The sequence below is a fragment of the Phalacrocorax carbo genome, chromosome 12 (assembly GCF_963921805.1).
Source record: "Phalacrocorax carbo chromosome 12, bPhaCar2.1, whole genome shotgun sequence".
Taxonomy (NCBI): domain Eukaryota; kingdom Metazoa; phylum Chordata; class Aves; order Suliformes; family Phalacrocoracidae; genus Phalacrocorax; species Phalacrocorax carbo.
Window position 1 is genome coordinate 18,556,962 of NC_087524.1, and position 19,039 is coordinate 18,576,000.

At 37.5% G+C, this 19,039-nt stretch overlaps 1 protein-coding gene across 2 annotated transcripts in view; it reads left to right on the top strand.

Moving 5' to 3' along the window:
• ACADSB (acyl-CoA dehydrogenase short/branched chain) overlaps positions 1 to 14,199 on the top strand; it is an 18,414-nt gene extending 4,215 nt beyond the window's left edge. The window contains exons 2-11 of one of the 2 annotated variants that reach the window (XM_064464339.1): positions 310 to 469; positions 1,419 to 1,519; positions 2,313 to 2,519; positions 2,982 to 3,152; positions 5,475 to 5,600; positions 5,997 to 6,089; positions 8,716 to 8,805; positions 10,257 to 10,394; positions 11,090 to 11,189; positions 11,869 to 14,199. In XM_064464339.1, the coding sequence (XP_064320409.1) occupies positions 310 to 469; positions 1,419 to 1,519; positions 2,313 to 2,519; positions 2,982 to 3,152; positions 5,475 to 5,600; positions 5,997 to 6,089; positions 8,716 to 8,805; positions 10,257 to 10,394; positions 11,090 to 11,189; positions 11,869 to 11,939 (1,257 nt within the window). In that variant the 3' untranslated portion in view covers positions 11,940 to 14,199. The remainder of the gene's footprint in view (positions 1 to 309; positions 470 to 1,418; positions 1,520 to 2,312; positions 2,520 to 2,981; positions 3,153 to 5,474; positions 5,601 to 5,996; positions 6,090 to 8,715; positions 8,806 to 10,256; positions 10,395 to 11,089; positions 11,190 to 11,868) is intronic. The other variant, XM_064464340.1, reaches the window with a different exon arrangement.
• Positions 14,200 to 19,039: the final 4,840 nt, after the last annotated feature.

Consider the following 19,039-nt stretch of genomic DNA (forward strand, 5'->3'; position numbering starts at 1 on the left):
TAGCAGGGTTTATTTGCTGTAAACACCGAAATTGACTAAAATTAATGTTCATTAATACTTTGTAGAATAACATTGTGTTAGCAGACTTCCAGAAAGAAACTGTTTGAGGTTAAAAGAAGAGTAATTAAAGGATATTTTCATTTAGGGCACTGGGGGGGTTATAGTTTTTAAAAAACTTTCAAACCAGACATTGAATTTAAGTTATATTTCCTATTCACTTACTGAATAAAAACACTGGGTATTGCTATCTGCATACAACTACAAATTCTATTAACTGTTTGCATATTCCGTATTTATTATTGTCGACAGCTGAAAAGAAATTTGCCAGCATACTTGGCTCCTTGGAGGTCTTCTCCGTGTGTCTTTAGATCCTCCAAATCAGAACTTCTGCCAAATCTTGCCAGTGATGGGGTTGTCTGTGCTCCGCTTCAAACATTCACCGAAGAGGAGTCGATGCTGAAAAATATGGGTACCTATTATCTGTGTGGTTAAAATTCAGAAATGTCTCATCAGAAGGGACATTTTAGCTAAAAAATTTTGTTATTTAATTATAGTTGCTGTTTAACTATAGTTCATGTTAAAACTGCTTTAGTTCACAAGGGAGGGAACATAATGTTCTTTTTCCATGTTCCCATAGCACAGTTCCACATACTAAAATGCAGTTTATTCTGCATAAATACATATTAACTGCTTAAAACTGTTGCTCTAGCAGAAGTGAAGTTGCCTGGCATTGACTTGTGCCCTTTCTAAAGTGTTTAGTTCAGCTACAGTTAGCTGCTCGAGCTGTTTTTCAGATATTTCAGGTATACACAGAATGGTGGCAGATGTGACGTGTCTGCCATGCAGCCAGGCCTGCACGAGGAAGACAGTGTTTGAAAAGGAATCCTCAGAGCAAAGGTGAAAGAGAGAGGACCTGCACATCTGGGAAAGAGCTTATAAAAGGCTCCAGTTAAACAGGAACCATCTTATTTGTAGGACTTTGTCCACTCAAAATATCATGTGTTAAAGCCTGAGACCATCTTCCCAAACTGCAGCTTTAATTTATAAAGAAATAAGATACAAATAACAAAACAAGGGGTGTATTTGAAATATTTAAATACTGTAATTTAATTTTCTATAATGTTTTTGGTCAACTCATGTTACATAAATGTTGCTGAGATGCTTTCAAAGTTTCTGAATTTATAGGAAGCATTTGTTTTGGTTTAGAGCGCTGTAGCTGAGTTCAGAAAGAAATTATAATGGAGCCCTGTGGCACATTACCTTGTTTCACTTGGGCAGCTTTTTGTCCTTTTATTAACTTGCCTGGGAGAGTCAGTGAATACATGCGTAACCTGTCAGAAATCCCGTATTACTGTTACATTGATCTTCAAGTAGGGTGTTAGAATACTTACACTCTTTCTTTCTTCTCTTCATTACAGTGACAAAATTTGCTCAGGAACGAGTTGCACCTTTGGTACAAAAAATGGATGAGAATTCAAAAATGGAAGACTCTGTAATACAGGGATTGTTTGAACAAGGGGTCTGCAGACTTTTACTTAATCTTTTATTCAGGAAGCGACATTTTATGAACCTCTAGCTGTGTGCTTTTCAGATTGTTAGATTAAAAGATTGAGGGTTATAATTCAAATGAACTAATGAATCATTACAAATTTTGGATTTATCAGCAGCAGGGAAACTTTCTCTTTTTGTTTTACTGCATTATCACTCTCCATCTTTTCCTGTAATATTCTTTCCATCTTTCTCACTTCCATACCACATTCTTCATCTTATCTTTAAGTTCTTTATCAATCTCCACCCCCCTTTTTTTTTCAATGGGATAAGCATAATTGCATAGAATGCTACCACCATGGCTCTGATAAGCGTTGCCGAAAAAGGGTATCAGGAGTCCTCTGTGTCCTTACTGGGCAACCACCAGGACTTGTGTTGCAGATAGCCTGTTGATCATTCCTGGATTTCAATTTTAGCAAGAAAGCTATCAAACCTAAAGCTTGTCTGTATTTAGCATGTCATTTTATACAACAATAACTCACAATATTAGACTTCTGTTGAATTGCAATTGTTCCGGAAAATGTAAACAAATTAGGGTGATGACTGGCCCATATACTGCACATGTTAGTTATTTCTTGTATGAATTGAATATCAACCTCTGTGAAGAATTGTTAGTTTGTTAAGGGTATTGAAGGAACACAGGTCTTTGGGGAAGGATCTGGAAATAGTTACATTCTGTGGTTTCTATTTTAATTAAGTATCAGCTTGGACTAACAGGTTGTTGACAAGAACTAACTGGTATATTTGTATCTTTCACATTTCAGCTGATGAGTATCGAGCTTGGGGAAGAATATGGAGGAACTGGAGCTTCATTTTTTTCAATCATATTGGTGGTAGAAGAATTGGCCAAAGTTGATCCAGCTGTAGCTCTTCTGTGTGAACTCCAAAATACACTGACAAATAAGTTGTTTACTACATACGGAACAGAAGAACAAAAGAGAACTTACTTGCCCAGGGTCGCTAAAGACACAGTGAGTCAAAGACTCACTTTACTAAACTATAATATGATTTTTAATAGTTAAGTAATGTTAGTGGGATGGTTTTGTTCAGTAACAAAATGGGTGACTGCAGCATTGGAAAATACGTGTGAACTTTGAAACACTGGTTAAAGCTGAGATCTGTGGTGATAAGAGATACATCCTGCCATCAGTAGCTGAGAGGTAAAAGTGGAAAGGTGCTTATTAGTTTCATTAAAATTTAATTTACGGTAGAAGAGAGCTTTAATGCAGTTGACTTTGAGAGACGTGTAATTACATAATGTTTCTATTCTTAATCTCCATATCTGAAACTTAGTTACTTTGATGCAATAGCTTAAAAACTTTGAATTTAAGAGACTTGTGCTTGTTTGCAACTATTTTCATTGCAGAATTTGTTGTATGTTTTGTCTGTATGTTCAGTAAAAAATAAAATTAATTTTTCCCTTCAATTGACAGATAGGCAGTTTCTGTCTTTCGGAGGCTGGATCCGGCAGTGATGCTTTCTCTTTGAAGACTCGGGCTGAAAAGAAAGGAGACTACTATATTATCAATGGCTCAAAGATGTGGATTAGCTCAGCAGAACATGCAGGAGTTTTCTTTGTGATGGCAAATACAGATCCATCCTTAGTAAGTTGCTAAAGAATAGCTGCATTTCAGTGACAGCTGGTTGTAGATGAAACTATGGATTTTATATTAATATTCTTTGAACCTTTTCCCAGCTGACAGCAAACCTTTAAAAATATTTCCCAACAAAAATTGAGAATTTGATGACCAATTTAATAAATTCCTCCCACCAGGGAAAATAAAAATGCCAGAATCATAATTGCTTAGATGAAGAACACAGCATGCGTTGGTATTACGCTGGGTAACAGAAGAACAGATAGTCTAAGTCTTTCCAGCTGTTCTGACTTAACTGACAAGTTGCTGTTGTTAAAAGGCAAAATAGAGCTTAAGTTACATGCACTGGCAAACTAACAAGCAAAGAATGTTCAGGTAAAAAAATACATGGCTGAATATGCATGTTTCAAGTTTTGTCACCGATTTGGATATAGGTAGTATGTTTAGAAAAGTCAACTTTAAAATGCACTATACCCGTATGGTAGAGTAATAATCAAATACAAAACTAAATTGTTTTTTAAATTCTTCCAGTATCTCTTTCTTAAAAATTTAACTTGCAGATATTTATTTTTAAAATTAAAATTTTAGGTTTTGACTAAATAAGAAGAGGGGTTTATCTTTCATTCTATCCAACAGTTGAACATCATGTAACTTTCTGAATTTTTATTTATTTCTTCACAAGCTGGTGGGTGATTTTAGTACTATATTCAATGAAAATATATTTGATAAGCCATTTTCTATATTTGTTAACTGCCGTGCATTGCCTTATAGTCTGGAATTGTTTCTGTATTAGTGTAACATTTAAAAAACATATAATGCATTGTCCTCTTAAAGTTAGAAATTTGCCTTTAAATATTCAAGAAGGAGATTAAAAGTCAATGCTGCTCAAATATTAAATAACAGTTGACATCAGTACAAATGAGAGAACAGACCAGTGTAGAATTGTGTACTGAAATGTACACTCTGCGCTTGCAGCTCCCATTTGGTGAGACAGGCTGTCAGCGAGGTGAGATTGAAACAGCAACCTTCTCTTCCAGAAGAACCACAGGACTTTTCCTGCCTCTCAGTGTCACCCTCTTGGTGATAGGAGGTGCTGTGGATGTTGGGGACAGGAAGAGATGGAAACACAGCCAGGAACACCTCACATTTCTGTCTCCTGGACCTTGTAGTATGTCGCATAAGAGACACTGCTGTGGTTCTGGCGGGGCAAAATGCTGAGGAAGCAAGAATGAGTGGTGGAAAGCAGAGAGAACTGGGAATAAGGATTACACAGAGCGAAAAAGAGAAAGTGACAACTCTCAGGAATCACCTAATATTTCTTCAAGACAGTGAAGTGAAGTGAAGATAGTGAAGTACTATCAAGAGGTGATAGTACTTCAAGAATCTAGTTTAAGGCTTCAAAGATGTGAAGATTGTAAGCCTGTGTGTTGGAGATGCCAGAATTTAGATTGGCTGTACAATCTTATGTCTTGTCACAGGCATTATTTAGTGTCCTGCCCAAATCGTTATCTGAATACCAAATCAACTCTTTGAGCTTTTCGATAGCAACCATCATAATGATTTCAGACTAATTTATTAATTATATTCCCACTACCTCTCTATAGTGAAGAGACAGCAATATCAACATTCTGCAAACCAGACTCACAGGAGAACGTGCACACCAATTCTGGGTGTTAGATTAGCTCTGTTCTAATACTTACAATTATACTGCACTTTGAATATTCAAGCACAGTTCCCAGTGATGCCAGTGTCATCAGTCAGTGCTCTTACTGTGGACGGCCTTGAAAGGAAGAGTATATACGCAGCCTTCCATGAGAAGAATAGCTGAAGTAATTGCGCTTAAGTAAAATCTTGCATCCTATAGAATCATCTGACATGGATTTAGAGCCATTATTTGTTTGACCACTTTAGTCTAAAGATAGCCTGTGTCTTCTTGCAGTCCATTGTTTGACTGTGACATATGTTCCAACAGCAAGCAGTGACTTCCTGGAACAGCAATAACTTCCTTTCCCAGTGATTTCCAATACAGACAGGCACTACAGGCCCGTCTGTTTCACTTACATAATACCAGTCCCCTGTCTTACCAAGAGATCTTTTAAGGTTGTTCTGATTATGTGTTCCACATGGAATATTTTAATAGGAAGGTACCTCGGGCCTTTGTTAAACCATAATTAGCAGACATAGAGGGAACAACTGACTGTGCCAGTGTTTTATTTAGTAATATAGTATTAAGCGGGTGCAAAATTTCACTACTGGAATGAGATACTTAGACCACTATTTGGTGATATTTGTATGAAATAGAGTTCTTGATTCATTTTTAATTCATCCTAGGGATACAGGGGAATTACATGCTTCATAGTAGATCGTGACACAGAGGGACTACATATAGGGAAGAAGGAGGACAAGCTTGGAATCAGGGCATCTTCTACCTGCCCAGTAACATTTGAAAATGTTAAGGTATTGTAAGTTGTTTATCTATTAGAGCATAATTTGTGTATAATCGGAGCTTGACCACATATAAGGGAAGAATGTTAACTAAATTCCCAATATTTTTTTTTTCCTTAGACATACTGATTGTTTGGCATATTTTAACTTTTTCCTCCCTATTCTTTCACAGAAGTCTTGAGGGGGGGTGGGTTTCTTGATGCAGTTTTTCTTAGTCATCAGTTCATAATCACATGTATCAGGAAGTGTCCTAATCAGATATTGTAGGAATCAAATGTCTGGTTTATGTTTTATACCTTCACTTATGAGGAACATTAAATAAAACGTGTACACTGATTCACATGTGAACCATACTAGCAGTTGCAAAGCAGAATAGAAGAGGAATAATTGAGTGGTTTTATTCTTTAGGTTCCTGAGACCAATATCCTGGGGCAGGTTGGACAAGGCTATAAGTATGCAATTGGAATGCTAAATACTGGCAGAATAGGTATCGCTGCACAGGTGGGTAATTTTGTTTAATGCTGAATACAACCAGTATATAACTTTGAATTTGGATTGACATTTACAAAATATTTAAAGCTAATAAGAATAAACTATTTAGATAATTCTTCATTAAAACCTAAATTGCCACTAGATGTCACTATTCATGTATCTAAGTTATGGCAAAATACTGAAACAACCATAAATGGCAAAATTCTCCTTCAGTGACATAAGCAATAGATTTAGAAAGCATTACATGGCAGTTAGTTTGTCTTTGGTGGTTAACTTATTGCTTCTGAAATATATCGACATTTTTATCTTTCATTATGCAAATTTATTTTACAAAGAAAACTAGCTTTGGAAAATATAACACACAAATGTGTAATATAATCCGACTGTGATTGTATGGGATTGCCAAATGTGGCCTTATGCTAACTGATGTTTTCCCAACAGTTTACTTTTTAAAGTCAACTTATTTTTAAAGTACATATGACTTTTTTTAATAGCAGAAGTGTCCTAATTCATTGTTCTGTTTGAAAATTGCATTTTATGGCATCTTAGGGGAAAATATTTTATCACCTTGGAGTTTTTTCAAAATGTTGTATTTTGTTGTATACCCAGTTTGAATCTCAGATTGCTGCTGATTTCAGTGGAAATCAGGTTCAGCCCTATAATAAAATGACTCATGACAAGTTTTATATTTTTCATTTACTTCTGAAAGTAATTTTTTCTTTGTTTCTACTTTGTTGTGGGGGTAGTTGCGCTGTATAGGGTGTAATATGTCTGTACTTCCATTCTCCCTTATTTTTTGCCCTAGTTTGCAAACAGACCAGAAGTAATAGTCGTCATGAAATTTAGACTTTCCACATGGCGGTATACAGTGCTGCTAAATGCTTTTCCATCATTTCTAAAGATTATCTGTGATTAAACTTCATCTGCTATGGCATTTAAAAACTAGGGCTGTGGGCCCCGTTGTTCCCAGAGATATAAATAATGTATCTGCTCTGGCAGTAAAATACATGGTCTGGATTTTACTCTTAATTACTCCAAGTTACACTTATAACCTAATTAAAAGTTAAGGTCAGGTAGTTGTTATATCTTAGTTACTACTTTCTCAGCACTTTCAAATGAAGAGAAACGTACTTGAATGTACAAGAACAGCAGTTGTAAAGCCCTGTAGTACTGAATTTAGTTTTGCAGTAGTAATAGATTTAAAAGACAATTAACATCTTATAAAATGTAATTGTGGCTGTGAAAACAGTTTCAGATAGTTTTAGTGCAAGGTAGCTGCATGTATTATTGCAGGTGCTGAAGTTGATATACTTGGTTCATCTATATGAGTTTACAAAAGAAGGAAACAAATCTGATTGGCAGCAGGCTGTATTACATTCTTATGTCCTCTTCCCACATACTCGTTTTCCTGTGTATTGTGGGGGGTTTTTTTCTAGAATCTTAAACGGTTAAGGAGTGCATGTCTGAACCCAGTCAGAGTCATGTTTTTATCTTCTTGGATTTCATCTTTGATGGTTTGGTCAATGGTTTTTATCTTCATTGGCTTTCAGCTCAATATGTGGGTCATTCCAAAAATACCCATACACTACTGTACATCATTGAAGGTAGTATGACATAAGATGCTTGATGTGGCAGCTGACAGCCGCGTTGTAGTATCCTGTCTTGACTTAGAAAAGTTTTATGATATTCCAGTTTTACCATAGACCTTACTTTTCGATAGTTCTTCATGCCATTCATTTCCCTCCTTTTTTTTACCTCTTGTTTGATGCTTCCCCTAATCTAATTTCCTATCTTTGTTTTTCCTAGGAAAGAAACTAAGTAGAAAGAATGCGTTCAGATGGATGGTAGTTATATAATGAAACCAACTGATCTCATTTACTAATTGATATATATATTCCGAGATATATGAAAGGCAGGGTCCGTCCTTTACTATCTTGTTTGGAATGGAATACACTACTCAAAACTTGGTAGTTAAAAAAATGTGAAACTAGTTTACTTTCCAGATTTCATGTTTCTTAGGTTAATGAATCAGACACTAGGTTAGATAAGAGTTACTTCTTTAAAAAAGGTCGTGTATAGTTTTCCCAGATGTTATCCTCCAAGATATCCTCCAAAACTGTGTTTTGCTGTCTTTGCTGCTCAGGGACAAGAGTGTGTGAAAAGACAATGGGTCTTCTAAAATCATTCCGTTGAGTTGGGTTTTTTTGTGGAAAATGCTGTAACAAATGTTGTCTCTCCTCCCATTATGCTAATTTTCTAACTTGTGAAATAAACTGCTGATTCTGATAGTCTAGTGTCTTCTATAAAATGAGAACTTATTTTTATTATGAAAATAGCTTTGAATAATCATTCAAATTATTTTTCCTTTAATAGTGTAATGTAGGTCTATAGACCTTTAGTTTACAGTAATTTTCCCATGTAACTAAGAATTTTTCCAAGAACACTTAGTATTTGTGCAAACACATTTGACCCATAACTTTTGTTCAAATATTAGTGATAGTGTTTTCACAAATATTTTGCCTTTACTAAGAAAGTTTCTTTCAGGAATGGAATAGTATGGAATAGGCTTATTCCTCAAAATTTTGGGATTATTTTTTTTTTCCTAACTCACCTCAATATGTCTTATTTCTTACAGATGTTAGGACTGGCACAGGGGTGTTTTGACCACACGATTCCCTATACAAAGGAGAGAGTCCAGTTTGGGAAAAGCATATTTGATTTCCAGGTACTTGTTAATGAAGACATGGGAAGTTTCCTCGAAGGGAGTAGCAGCTACCACAGTAGACGAAGGCAGTAAAATGAGTAATCTGATTTGCAAAATTGTGCTCCACCTTGTGTCATGACTCTACCTCTCAATATTTGAGAAGAATTTTTCAGAAGAATTTCAGATGAGCGTTCATCTGCCATGTTAAATATATAAATTCAGTGCTATGTGCCTTTGCAAGGAATGTATTAAAAAAATCTAAAACTTCAAACCATTATTAACATAACCCCTTTTCCTTGATAGTATGTTCACTGCCTTTGAAAATAATGCACATGGAACTCTTTTCTCTTATGATTTTAATATCACAGTACGCTGAATGTGTTCTGGTTTTTATACCCTTTCATGAGGTGTAGGGGAAGGCCTTTTTCTGGAGACACTAGAAATTAGAAAAAGATGATGAAAACTGATTGAATTATTAGATTTCCTGTGTTATACAAAGACATTTAGTTTTAGTGATAATATCTGTACCTTAAACTGAAAAAGACTCTTTGTTGCAAAAATGATGTATAGTTTAGTAAGGAAGATATATAATTGTAATTACTATAGTAATTTTCTTGTTAAAAGAAACCTGCATCTGGGATGAAGGGAAGGAACATTAGTACTACTCATAATGTATACAAATTTTAGGAAGTACCCGCAGATATCTAGGAAATGATTGGAACTGCGTCTTTTGAATGGGAAATGGAATATATAATTGCTGAATCATTTTGTTATTTTGATCTGCATATGTATTTTTGCAAATTTTAGGGAGCAGTGTTAATGTGCTAATAAGATGAAAAATTTCATTGTGGTTTAGGAGCAAGTTGCACAACTAAATGTTCATTTTCAATCATCATAATGTAGGTCTCCTTAAACCTATTCTTCTGTAATACCTACCACTTAGAGGTGAGCTCCATCACCTTTTTCCTTCCCTTTGAATCCATTCATCCGTCGCATTCCCTAGACTTTTATGCTGCTCCTAACTCTTGTCTCATGGTTATGGGACATGGGAAGAAGTGGTTGTCACCTTGCTACTTCTCCACTTTATTTAGGAGGTACTTTTTTCAAGTTTTTCTCAGCTAAGCTCACAGCTATGACCTAGCCCTGTCTCCGTGGTGCTGAGGAGAACGTTAAGATTTGGCTGAAATTTTCCATGATATTCATGGCTGCAAACAGGTTCATGTTGAACTCTCCTGTCCAGCCATCAGGGAGGAAGTTCCCCAGTACTCCTGACTCCAAGAAGAGGGAAGGACAAAATGGGAGTGCAGGACTTAGGTGGCCCAAAGATTTTCCAACATCGACGTCACAGATGCAGAGAGGTGCTTTGTTTTAGAGTGTAGGTATGTTCCTTGGTGAAAAGAATGGTTCTTGCTAGAAATTCCGTTTGAGTACTAGATACTGGTTCTGTCTGACTTGTGGCATGCTTATTACAGGGGATGCAACATCAGATAGCTCATGTGGCCACGCAGCTGGAGGCAGCGAGGTTGCTGACCTACAACGCAGCCCGTCTTGCGGAAACAGGAAGGCCATTCATAAAGGAGGCCAGCATGGCCAAATACTACGCTGCTGAGGTATCTTGTGGTTTCTTTATACAGTGGATTTACTTCACAATGTTTATTCCGTTACTGAATATGTAACTTTAAATTGATGTTTTGCTGTGAGATCTGTGGATGTACTTTTGCCTTGTTTCTCATTCTCAGTCCATGTGTGGAATGTAAAGTAGGCCACCACAGAGTGAACTGCTCACGCCCCTAAATACAATTTGGAAAAAAAAAGCAACATTAAAAGAGAATGTGAAATAGTGTTTTCACTCATCTAGAGAGATTTCATTCTCTCAGAATTCTCTTTTTGTGGCTAGAGTATTCTCTTTTTGTGGCATGGTGAGACTTCATTTGTGACATTTTCAACTCTGCTGGTCACAACTGCAAGTCGTAATATGATTCAAAACTGGATTGTTTCTGCTGCTTTGTAATTGCTGTCTTGCATACCACTGCTAGTCGTCTTCATAGTGCAGCATATGAACTATTGCAGTAATAATCAGAGAATTCTTGACGTCCTCTGGTTTAGAAAAATGTCACTTTGATTCTAAAATAACTTGCATAAAAAAGATGAATACTAAAATATCAGTCCTTCCTCTTCCCACTTGTTCTGGTTACTGCTTTAATTACTGTTTCGTTTTTGCTTTAAATAGCTGCAAAGAATAGAATTTACTACCACCTGCGTGAAGCTGAATCCTGAAATTGTAACGCTGAAACTATTTTCATAGGTTGCAACACTGACAACTAGTAAATGTATTGAATGGATGGGTGGCGTTGGATTCACAAAAAGTTATCCAATAGAAAAGTACTATCGTGACTGCAAGATAGGTGAGTGATAGTTTCTTAACAAGTATTTCTTGTAGCATTAGTAGTATTAAGGTTTGAGGATGAATGACTGGCTATTTTTTTAAGATATTTTTTTCCCTGAGATTGTAATCAACCCTGATTCAAAGGGGCAGATACAGGAAGGTAGAACTTCAGGTATAAATACCCATGTACGTAAGGCTAGTTAAAATGTTTGATTAGAGACCAATAAAATACAAACGTGCACATTGTGTCCCATTCTATTTAGAAAATTCCAGTTCAAAAAAAATTGAAAATACTCTCTTTGGCTTTAAGATCTGAATCTATGTAGAGTTTTATTTTCAAGACTCCCTTGTTTACCATTATAATCCTTGGGCATAACAGTTTGATATTTCAGTAATATTACCCTTTGACTTCTAGTGCCGATAGCATTTGTAAATATTTAGATTTTGTTGGCTATTTATGATTGCTTTTCAGGAAAATGTCTTGTCGTTATGTTGTACAAGAATAAAGTATTTTAATTGTTGCAGATAATAAAATACGAACATTTATGTAAATAATAATTCGGTTTCTGGAACTTGCTCAGTAGTTTCACTTCGTAATTCTAAATGTTCTAACTGGACTGTTAGAACAAGCTCTTGGTCTCTCTTCATACACTCGCTGTGGGTTTGTAGTCTTCTAATTTATTTTCTTCTGGTTTCAGGTACAATATATGAAGGAACTTCCAATATCCAGCTGAGCACCATTGCAAAAAGCTTAGCACAGCAGTACTGAAACCATAAGGACTTCTTGACTGTTAACTGAACTAACCATTCATTGCAAATTACACATTTATTTGTAATTATAAAAATCATAAATAAGAATACATCATCACAGACAAAATCATAAGGAAAACCATGCATTCCCCATTTCAGGACAGTGAGTGTGTAATTCATGTGAAATTGTGAATTGCACATTCAAATCCACATCATGGGTTAAAAGTATTTCTTTCTGCCTGAGACACTTCTAAGCTAACACACTGGCTGAAATGATTTTGCTGCTTTCGGCTATACAGTGTATCTCTACTTTGAGATTTCAAAGTGAACAGAAAAGAAACCGAATCTTTGGCTTGCCTGGTGTGAAAGGTTCTGTCAAGCCACCTGGGAGAAAGGACTCTGCACATGCAGCAGACCTGTTGCATGGCATGAAGCTGCTGTTTGTTCATGATGCCCTTTATTAGCATGGGGTACAGGAGGGGTATGTGGAAAGAGATAGAAGTGATGGTTTCCTCTCTCCCAGGTGGAGCGATGTCTGTGGAGCTGCTGTAATTGGAGTAATTTTTATAGCAGCCCTTACTGTGTTCTTAAGTATATCTTGGTAATTAAGCCCTTCCAGCCCCAATTTGTAGTACTGAAAGGTGGATAATATCTACCTCCCTTTCCGGCCTTCTCAGCTGTTAAGGGTTTTAATCTAAGAGGCTATTTATAGTTCTCCTTTCATAAAAGGTTGAGTTGAAATGGGGTTAAAAAAGCTCTAGTAGTTCTGCAAAAAGACAGAGATATAAGCTAGGTAATAGGAACGCTGTGATACTACCTCACAGCGGCCTTTCCACGTTCAGTGCATTTTATGAACTTTAATCCTCAGAACCTTCCTGGGAGGTAGGGAGGGGATGTTAATTTGCAGCCTAGAAAACTCACGCATGGCAGTTAGTGGTTCTCTGATGAAGTTTTTCTTCTTTTGATAGTGGCAGGGGGCAGGGTGGGAGAGAAGTATTTGCTTTTTTATCCGTCCCTGTTTACTTTTAAATTAGGCATTTTATTTATGGCAGAACTAAGAATCAAGAGACAGAATCTTAATACATGAAAAATCACTATAATTGCTGTAATTGGCAATTTGTTTCAAGTGTTTTTGGGAGGGAAGGATTGGTTTTCTGGTTTTGGCTGACTTAGACGAATCTCATTCTTAGAGCTTGCTAGTCACTGATGATTCACTTCGAGTTGAGCTTATAATGTTACAGGCTGGGACTCCCAAAGTGCTTTCCTACAGTCTGAACTTCGATGCCATAGTCCAGGAACAGCCGGAACAGCCTCATCAGCTACTCAATAGTCCTTCTCAGAAAAGCAAGTTCAAGCCTTTAAATATTTCACACCTCAGTTCTATATGCTGTATTCTGTACACAATAACTTTTGAAAAAAATGTATGTATTGTATTCGATTCTTGTCTACAAAATTCTGTGGAGGAACATGCGCACAAATTAATTACAACCACTGAGTTTCTTTCATCGTTTTAAAAGGGCACGTACCACTGTGGAGAGCATTAGCTATTCTGGTCACCGACTCTGGGAAGAGGTAACTCATTTTATCCCCTGAAGTCTGGTTCCATTGCTGCACTAACACAGACGTTGGTTTAGCAGGAAGATGTGCTGTGCTGTTGTCCAGGAGCTGTTAAGAGCTGCCTGTGCTCCCCACCCCCTGTTCAGTTTGGGACAGGCATTTATAGATTGTCATAAATTGTTATTTCTACGTTTGACACTGTGAGCACAGGACTGTTGGTGGTGGCTGGCTGCACCAGTAGGTGTAGAGCTGCAGAGCTGCCCTTGTGAATGCTCTGAGGCTTTCCCTGCTAATGACAGGACTTAAAGCTGCTTTATACACCATACATATTTATATTAGTGAGTTTTCCCTGTATATGCCCTTAGTCAGCCCAGACAGCCTGGTCTATTGCCCTGGAACAGCATTTTCAGTATCAAATGTTGCACCTGAGCTTCCACAGTTAGAAGAGAAGCCCTGTATTGAGAATGTATTAAAAGTGCCTGAATTTTATATTTGACTCGATACAGTGTTAATCCTGTACATCAGGTGATGGTTCTCTAATAATCTGTCATTTTAAACTGTGTCCTAGATCTTGCAATTTTTATACTGGGAGAGAATGAATACATCTTCTGTCGGGTATCTTTGGTATATTGTGGTTTGTGATAAAGGTCTGAGGCAGGTTTCCACAGAAAAGTTTAACTGCTGCATGGGAAATACTCAAATACAACATTTTATATAATGTTTTCTATGTTGTTGTCTTTTCTTTCATATTTTCTCTTCATGCTATAAAGATTGTCTTAGAAAAGGCTACGTGAAATATAAAGTAATTGTTCACTGGGAGCCCTTCACTATGAAAAGAATTTTCTAATTAACATGTAATTGCATTTCCATTTGGAAATCTTGTGGTGAGAGACACATTTCAAGTTCTTCCTACCAAGCAAAGCTCGATTTGAAACACAGGCTGGTTTGAAAGCCACCATCTGACTTTCCAGAGCTTGCTTATTGAATACATGAAAGCTGAAGAAACGTTTTTCCTCAACCGCAGGATGTGTTCCCTGTACCACTGTGATAGATCTTCTCCTAAGAGCATTATGCGAAAGTGGCTAACGGCTACCACAAATACTTCATAAATATTTACCTGTTACGTTATCACTGTGCAAACTGTTGGGGGAGGCACAAATCAGGTGAGGGCCAACAGGCAGATGAACATGCATTGTATGATTCCCAAAGACTTCTCCCGTGATTTGTCATGTTACGTTGTATTGAAATACAGCCATTGCAGAGCGTTTTGCAAGGGGTTGTCTTCTCTGAAGCGTAACTCCTCGGTCTAGGTCCAGGTGAGGAGGCATGGTTAGTAGTCCCACTCTTCTGGATTTGGCTGCCTAGAGCTACGTAGCGTGGTCAGCTGTACACACAGGTGAGAGGAGGCAAGAGGTCTTTCTGAGCCCACGCCAGAGACAGTCAAACAATGCATATGAGTCCAGAGTACCAGGCTAACAAATAGGAATTAAAATAATTATTTCAGTTAAATATGCCAGTTGTAAGATCAGCCACTATAATTAGCAAAGTCCAGCTTAGCAGCGTTGAACGAATTTCTAATTATCTGATACTAGAGATATTATTAAGCTGCTTTGAAATCTTGGCCTTTATTATCCTCTAAAAATATTCTGTTCATGTGCAATAACTCTCTAATACATGAGGTGACTAGAACTAACCGCAGTGTTTCCTAATAGCTTGTTTCATAGATCAGAGCATTCAGATGTTGATTCGTATTGGGATAGTATTGTTCAAAAGAACATGCAATGTACAATATAGCATTTTTTCTGATAAAATACTTGAAAATATAAACCAAAAAGATGTACAGCCTCAACAGGCAGCAGTAGCTTTTTAATGTATTCTTCTGTCTTTCAAGATCATTTGGATTTACATCTTGCTGAAACTATTTTTCCTTTGTGTATCTTATTAGCTCCTAATACTGGAAGACTGTACCTATAGAGAAATCTGAAGGTGACTTCACTGAAGATCCTAAAGAAAAAGCACTCCCACCTGACAGAAGGTTGTGTCTCGGTAGCCAAGTAACCAGCACTTTCAGAACTGGGTTTATTTAACATGCAAAATGAGGACTTCTGAAAGTGCAGAAACATAGGTTCACCAAATGTTTTGCAGGGATCTCTGAAGAAAGGAAAGCTATTGCAAGCTGTAATGACTCTCTTACAAAAAAAAAAAAAATCGAATAGCAACAGCAAAACCTAAAATACAGCAATAAATCCCCAACTTCCATATTGCAAGCTGGTGTTATTTGGGGGTCACCTAACCAGGAAATTAGCATATATGGACTGAAAAGTAAATTCTGCTCTCTAACCAGCCAGACCTGGAGGTCTTGCAGTCCGTTTGAAGTGTTACACAAACCGCTGTCACAATTCATGACAGTTTTAAAAACATCTGTTGTAAATCACCAGATAAGGCAGGGCTGGACTGCTTTGGGTATGTTTAACAGAGGAGAGAAGTCAACATGCTGACATTAGGAGGACTTAAAATGAGCTTCCCTTCATCTAGCAAAGGCTGGAGGGTCACGGTGGGAAAGCACCCGTCGGTGGGAAGAGCCAGAACAGCACGGTACTGCTTGTTTGGTTTAGGGCCAAATACCGACTGGCAGATCAAGAAATGCCTTCATGTTTGCCATCTATGAGATGACTTTCTTTCCCAGCATAGACAGAAGGAAGGGAAGAGCCGAGCTGCTGTACGATGGATTTGTGCTGAGTTTGTATCCCCTGCCCCTCTGGGTCCCATAAGTCTGATTGTTTCGGTTTTGAAAAGTTTCCGTTTTGGAGCCTGCAGAAGGACTCTGCTTGGGTCTCTGCTTCGTAGGAAACAAGACGCTCGGATGCACACATCCAGAGCTGATGTCCTGCTGGTTGAGGGGCTGTTTCCTGCCTTCCGTTATGAACATTCAGCCAAGACTCTTAAACGATGACCCACCCGTCAGATAAACAGAATAATTTTCTGATCACCGTTTCATTCTGGTTAAGTTTGCGGCACGTTTCTTGGATATTTTTGGCCTGAATTATTTTCTAGGACATGCTGCAAGATTTTTCTGTGCAAGATTTTTCTATTTACTAATTTGCATCTAAAGATGCAAATTAAATGCAAATTTTTCAATATAACCAGAGCAGTCATCCAGTTTTAATTTGATACTGTGTTGCTGAGTTTTTCTGCCTTTGTTTAGATGGTACCTAAAGAAATGATAATTACATTTTAGAAAGACACTAGCTTCTCGATATCTTCTTTATCTGTAGGGATACAAAAAGCAGTGAGTGTGAAAGGTTAAAAGTCCCAGAAGTTGCAAACATGATTTATACTAAAAAGTATTAGCTGATATAGCTTTCTTTATGGACTTACTGTATCATGCACCCAAACACAGGCTAAAGGACCAGAGGAAGCAAAAAAGCCGACTTTGAAATGATGCTTAGTTACAGGCACACCGTTTTACTTTTTTTTTTTTCATTTTATCTCGTAGAGAAGAGTTTTGTGTCAACTCTGCTAAACTGACCTAAAAATAATTGAGGAATAATTCAGAAATTAAAGTTAAGGTTCTGGAAATGTAGCTGAATACTAAAAAGCTCCATAGAACTGGTTTTGTTAATGGGGCTGTCAAAGATGTAGTTGGTACGGAGGAAATGTGTTTTAGTGCAAAAGCTGGTGCTGTTTGTTTTAGGAAAGAAAACGTTAGACATTCTGTTGCTGAGATGGAGGATGTTTACACACCAAATGCAGCATTTGCTCCAATTGTTCCCGTAAGAATTGAGGCAAAGCACTTTTTTCAGCTCAGGCACTTTTTGAACTTTGAAAATGTTTTATGACTCCCTATTATGTACTAGAAGGTGGTTATATGATATGAAGGCTGTATTTACGTTCATAGTCTTGTTTTTCCCATGTTCAGAGAAAAATTCCTTATGTTCCACTGTATGATTTTTATCAAACACAAGCTGTTATGCTGCCGCCTTAAATTCCAGCTTACTTTGGTCTTCTCAATGTCTGTCCAACCAAGCTTTAAAAAAGAAATTAATTTTCTCAGTTTATTTGCAGCAATGTCTACATTCGATTGATATGGCAGGTTGTTTTGATTATTGTTTGAATAATAAAAGCTAGATTCAGCAACCTATTTGTCATAAAATATATCAGACTGCCATGCACAGACTGCCTGCCACAGTTTCCAAGGTCCAAAGTAAGGTGTGGCAGTAGGCCTTCCATTTTATGCTAGAGTATTTCAGCTCTACTGTGCTTTGACTTCAGTGATTCAATTTGCAGAGGTAAACAATTCCCTGGAGGTACTATAGCTTGTCATTATTTAATAATTATTTAACATATGCCTTGTTACCTTTGTGTAAGAATCTGGGCCGCAAGAGAGTTGTGGTTGTCCTCTAATTCCTCATGGGGCTGACACAGCACTGGGTTAAAGCACCCGATGATCTGGTGTTTCAGACTACTGTGATTTCATAGCCAACCTTCTCTATAATGCTGCCTCTATTTAGAAGTGTCAAAAAAATTTTTTTTTTTTTTAATTTGAACTGTAGAAGCCTTCTGGCACTGAATTACATCTATTTCTTGACTGAAACATATCTGCTCTATGCTAACCTCATTAGCCAGGAATGATTTCTAGAAGAGGAAGTGAAGAATAATTAAATCATTCCTAACTGAAGGAAATGCTTCGCAGAACTATGCAAATTCCAATTTGGCCAAGATGCTGTGGTTTCATATTCTATTTCTGGGAAGTGCAGAGGGAGAAACAGTTATTTTTGGAAGTATGGATGATAGCCAGGTTCTGGCTTTATTTTCCTTTCTTGCCTCGAGATGAGTCCGTGCTGGGGCACCCCTGTTCCAGAGGGCACACGGTACCTGCCATCGCCTGCTTCTCGGTACCTGTCCTGCTGCAGGTGCTTGTAAATTAAACTTGCCCCAATTGCTGCAAGTGTCATCTGCTTTGGTTGACACTTGCCGAGATCCTTGAAGTGGGATATTTTGCCTGTGTGCAAAAATAGGGCTCAGCCCCCATCTGAAGTAGTGACTTCTCGGCAGTGGCGGGTTGCCCTGGCTGTCCGCACAGGGCAAAGGTAGGAGGGGATGAACCCCTGCTTCCCCCCACTTCTCAGCCTGCGATTCAGTGCCTGGAAAAAAAGGCAATTTACATTTCGGAGTTAAAAAATTAGATTCCTGTGTTTGCACTCGGAAGGAGTGCCTGGGGGAGCCCGCAGGCTCGGCACAGCCCTCCTGGGGCGCCGGGGCTCACGTCTTTAGATTTTTACATTTTTCTATCTGCAAATCCTACTCTTACAAAGCTTAAGGCAAAAAGAGGGACAAAAAAGAAAACCCTAGCTATTTTTACATGGGAATGTTTGCAAATACATTAGTGATGTGCAATTGAATTATTAACTGGAAAAAATATAATTATGAGTGCTGGAAGAATGGTTTTTCAGTGCTCCACAACTTTTGTCTTTCAAGGAATCAAATTGCTAAAATGAGTTATGCACTCAAGAAATCTGCTTAGAATTAACAACATATGTCCTGGTTTTCCCGCTTTTCCTT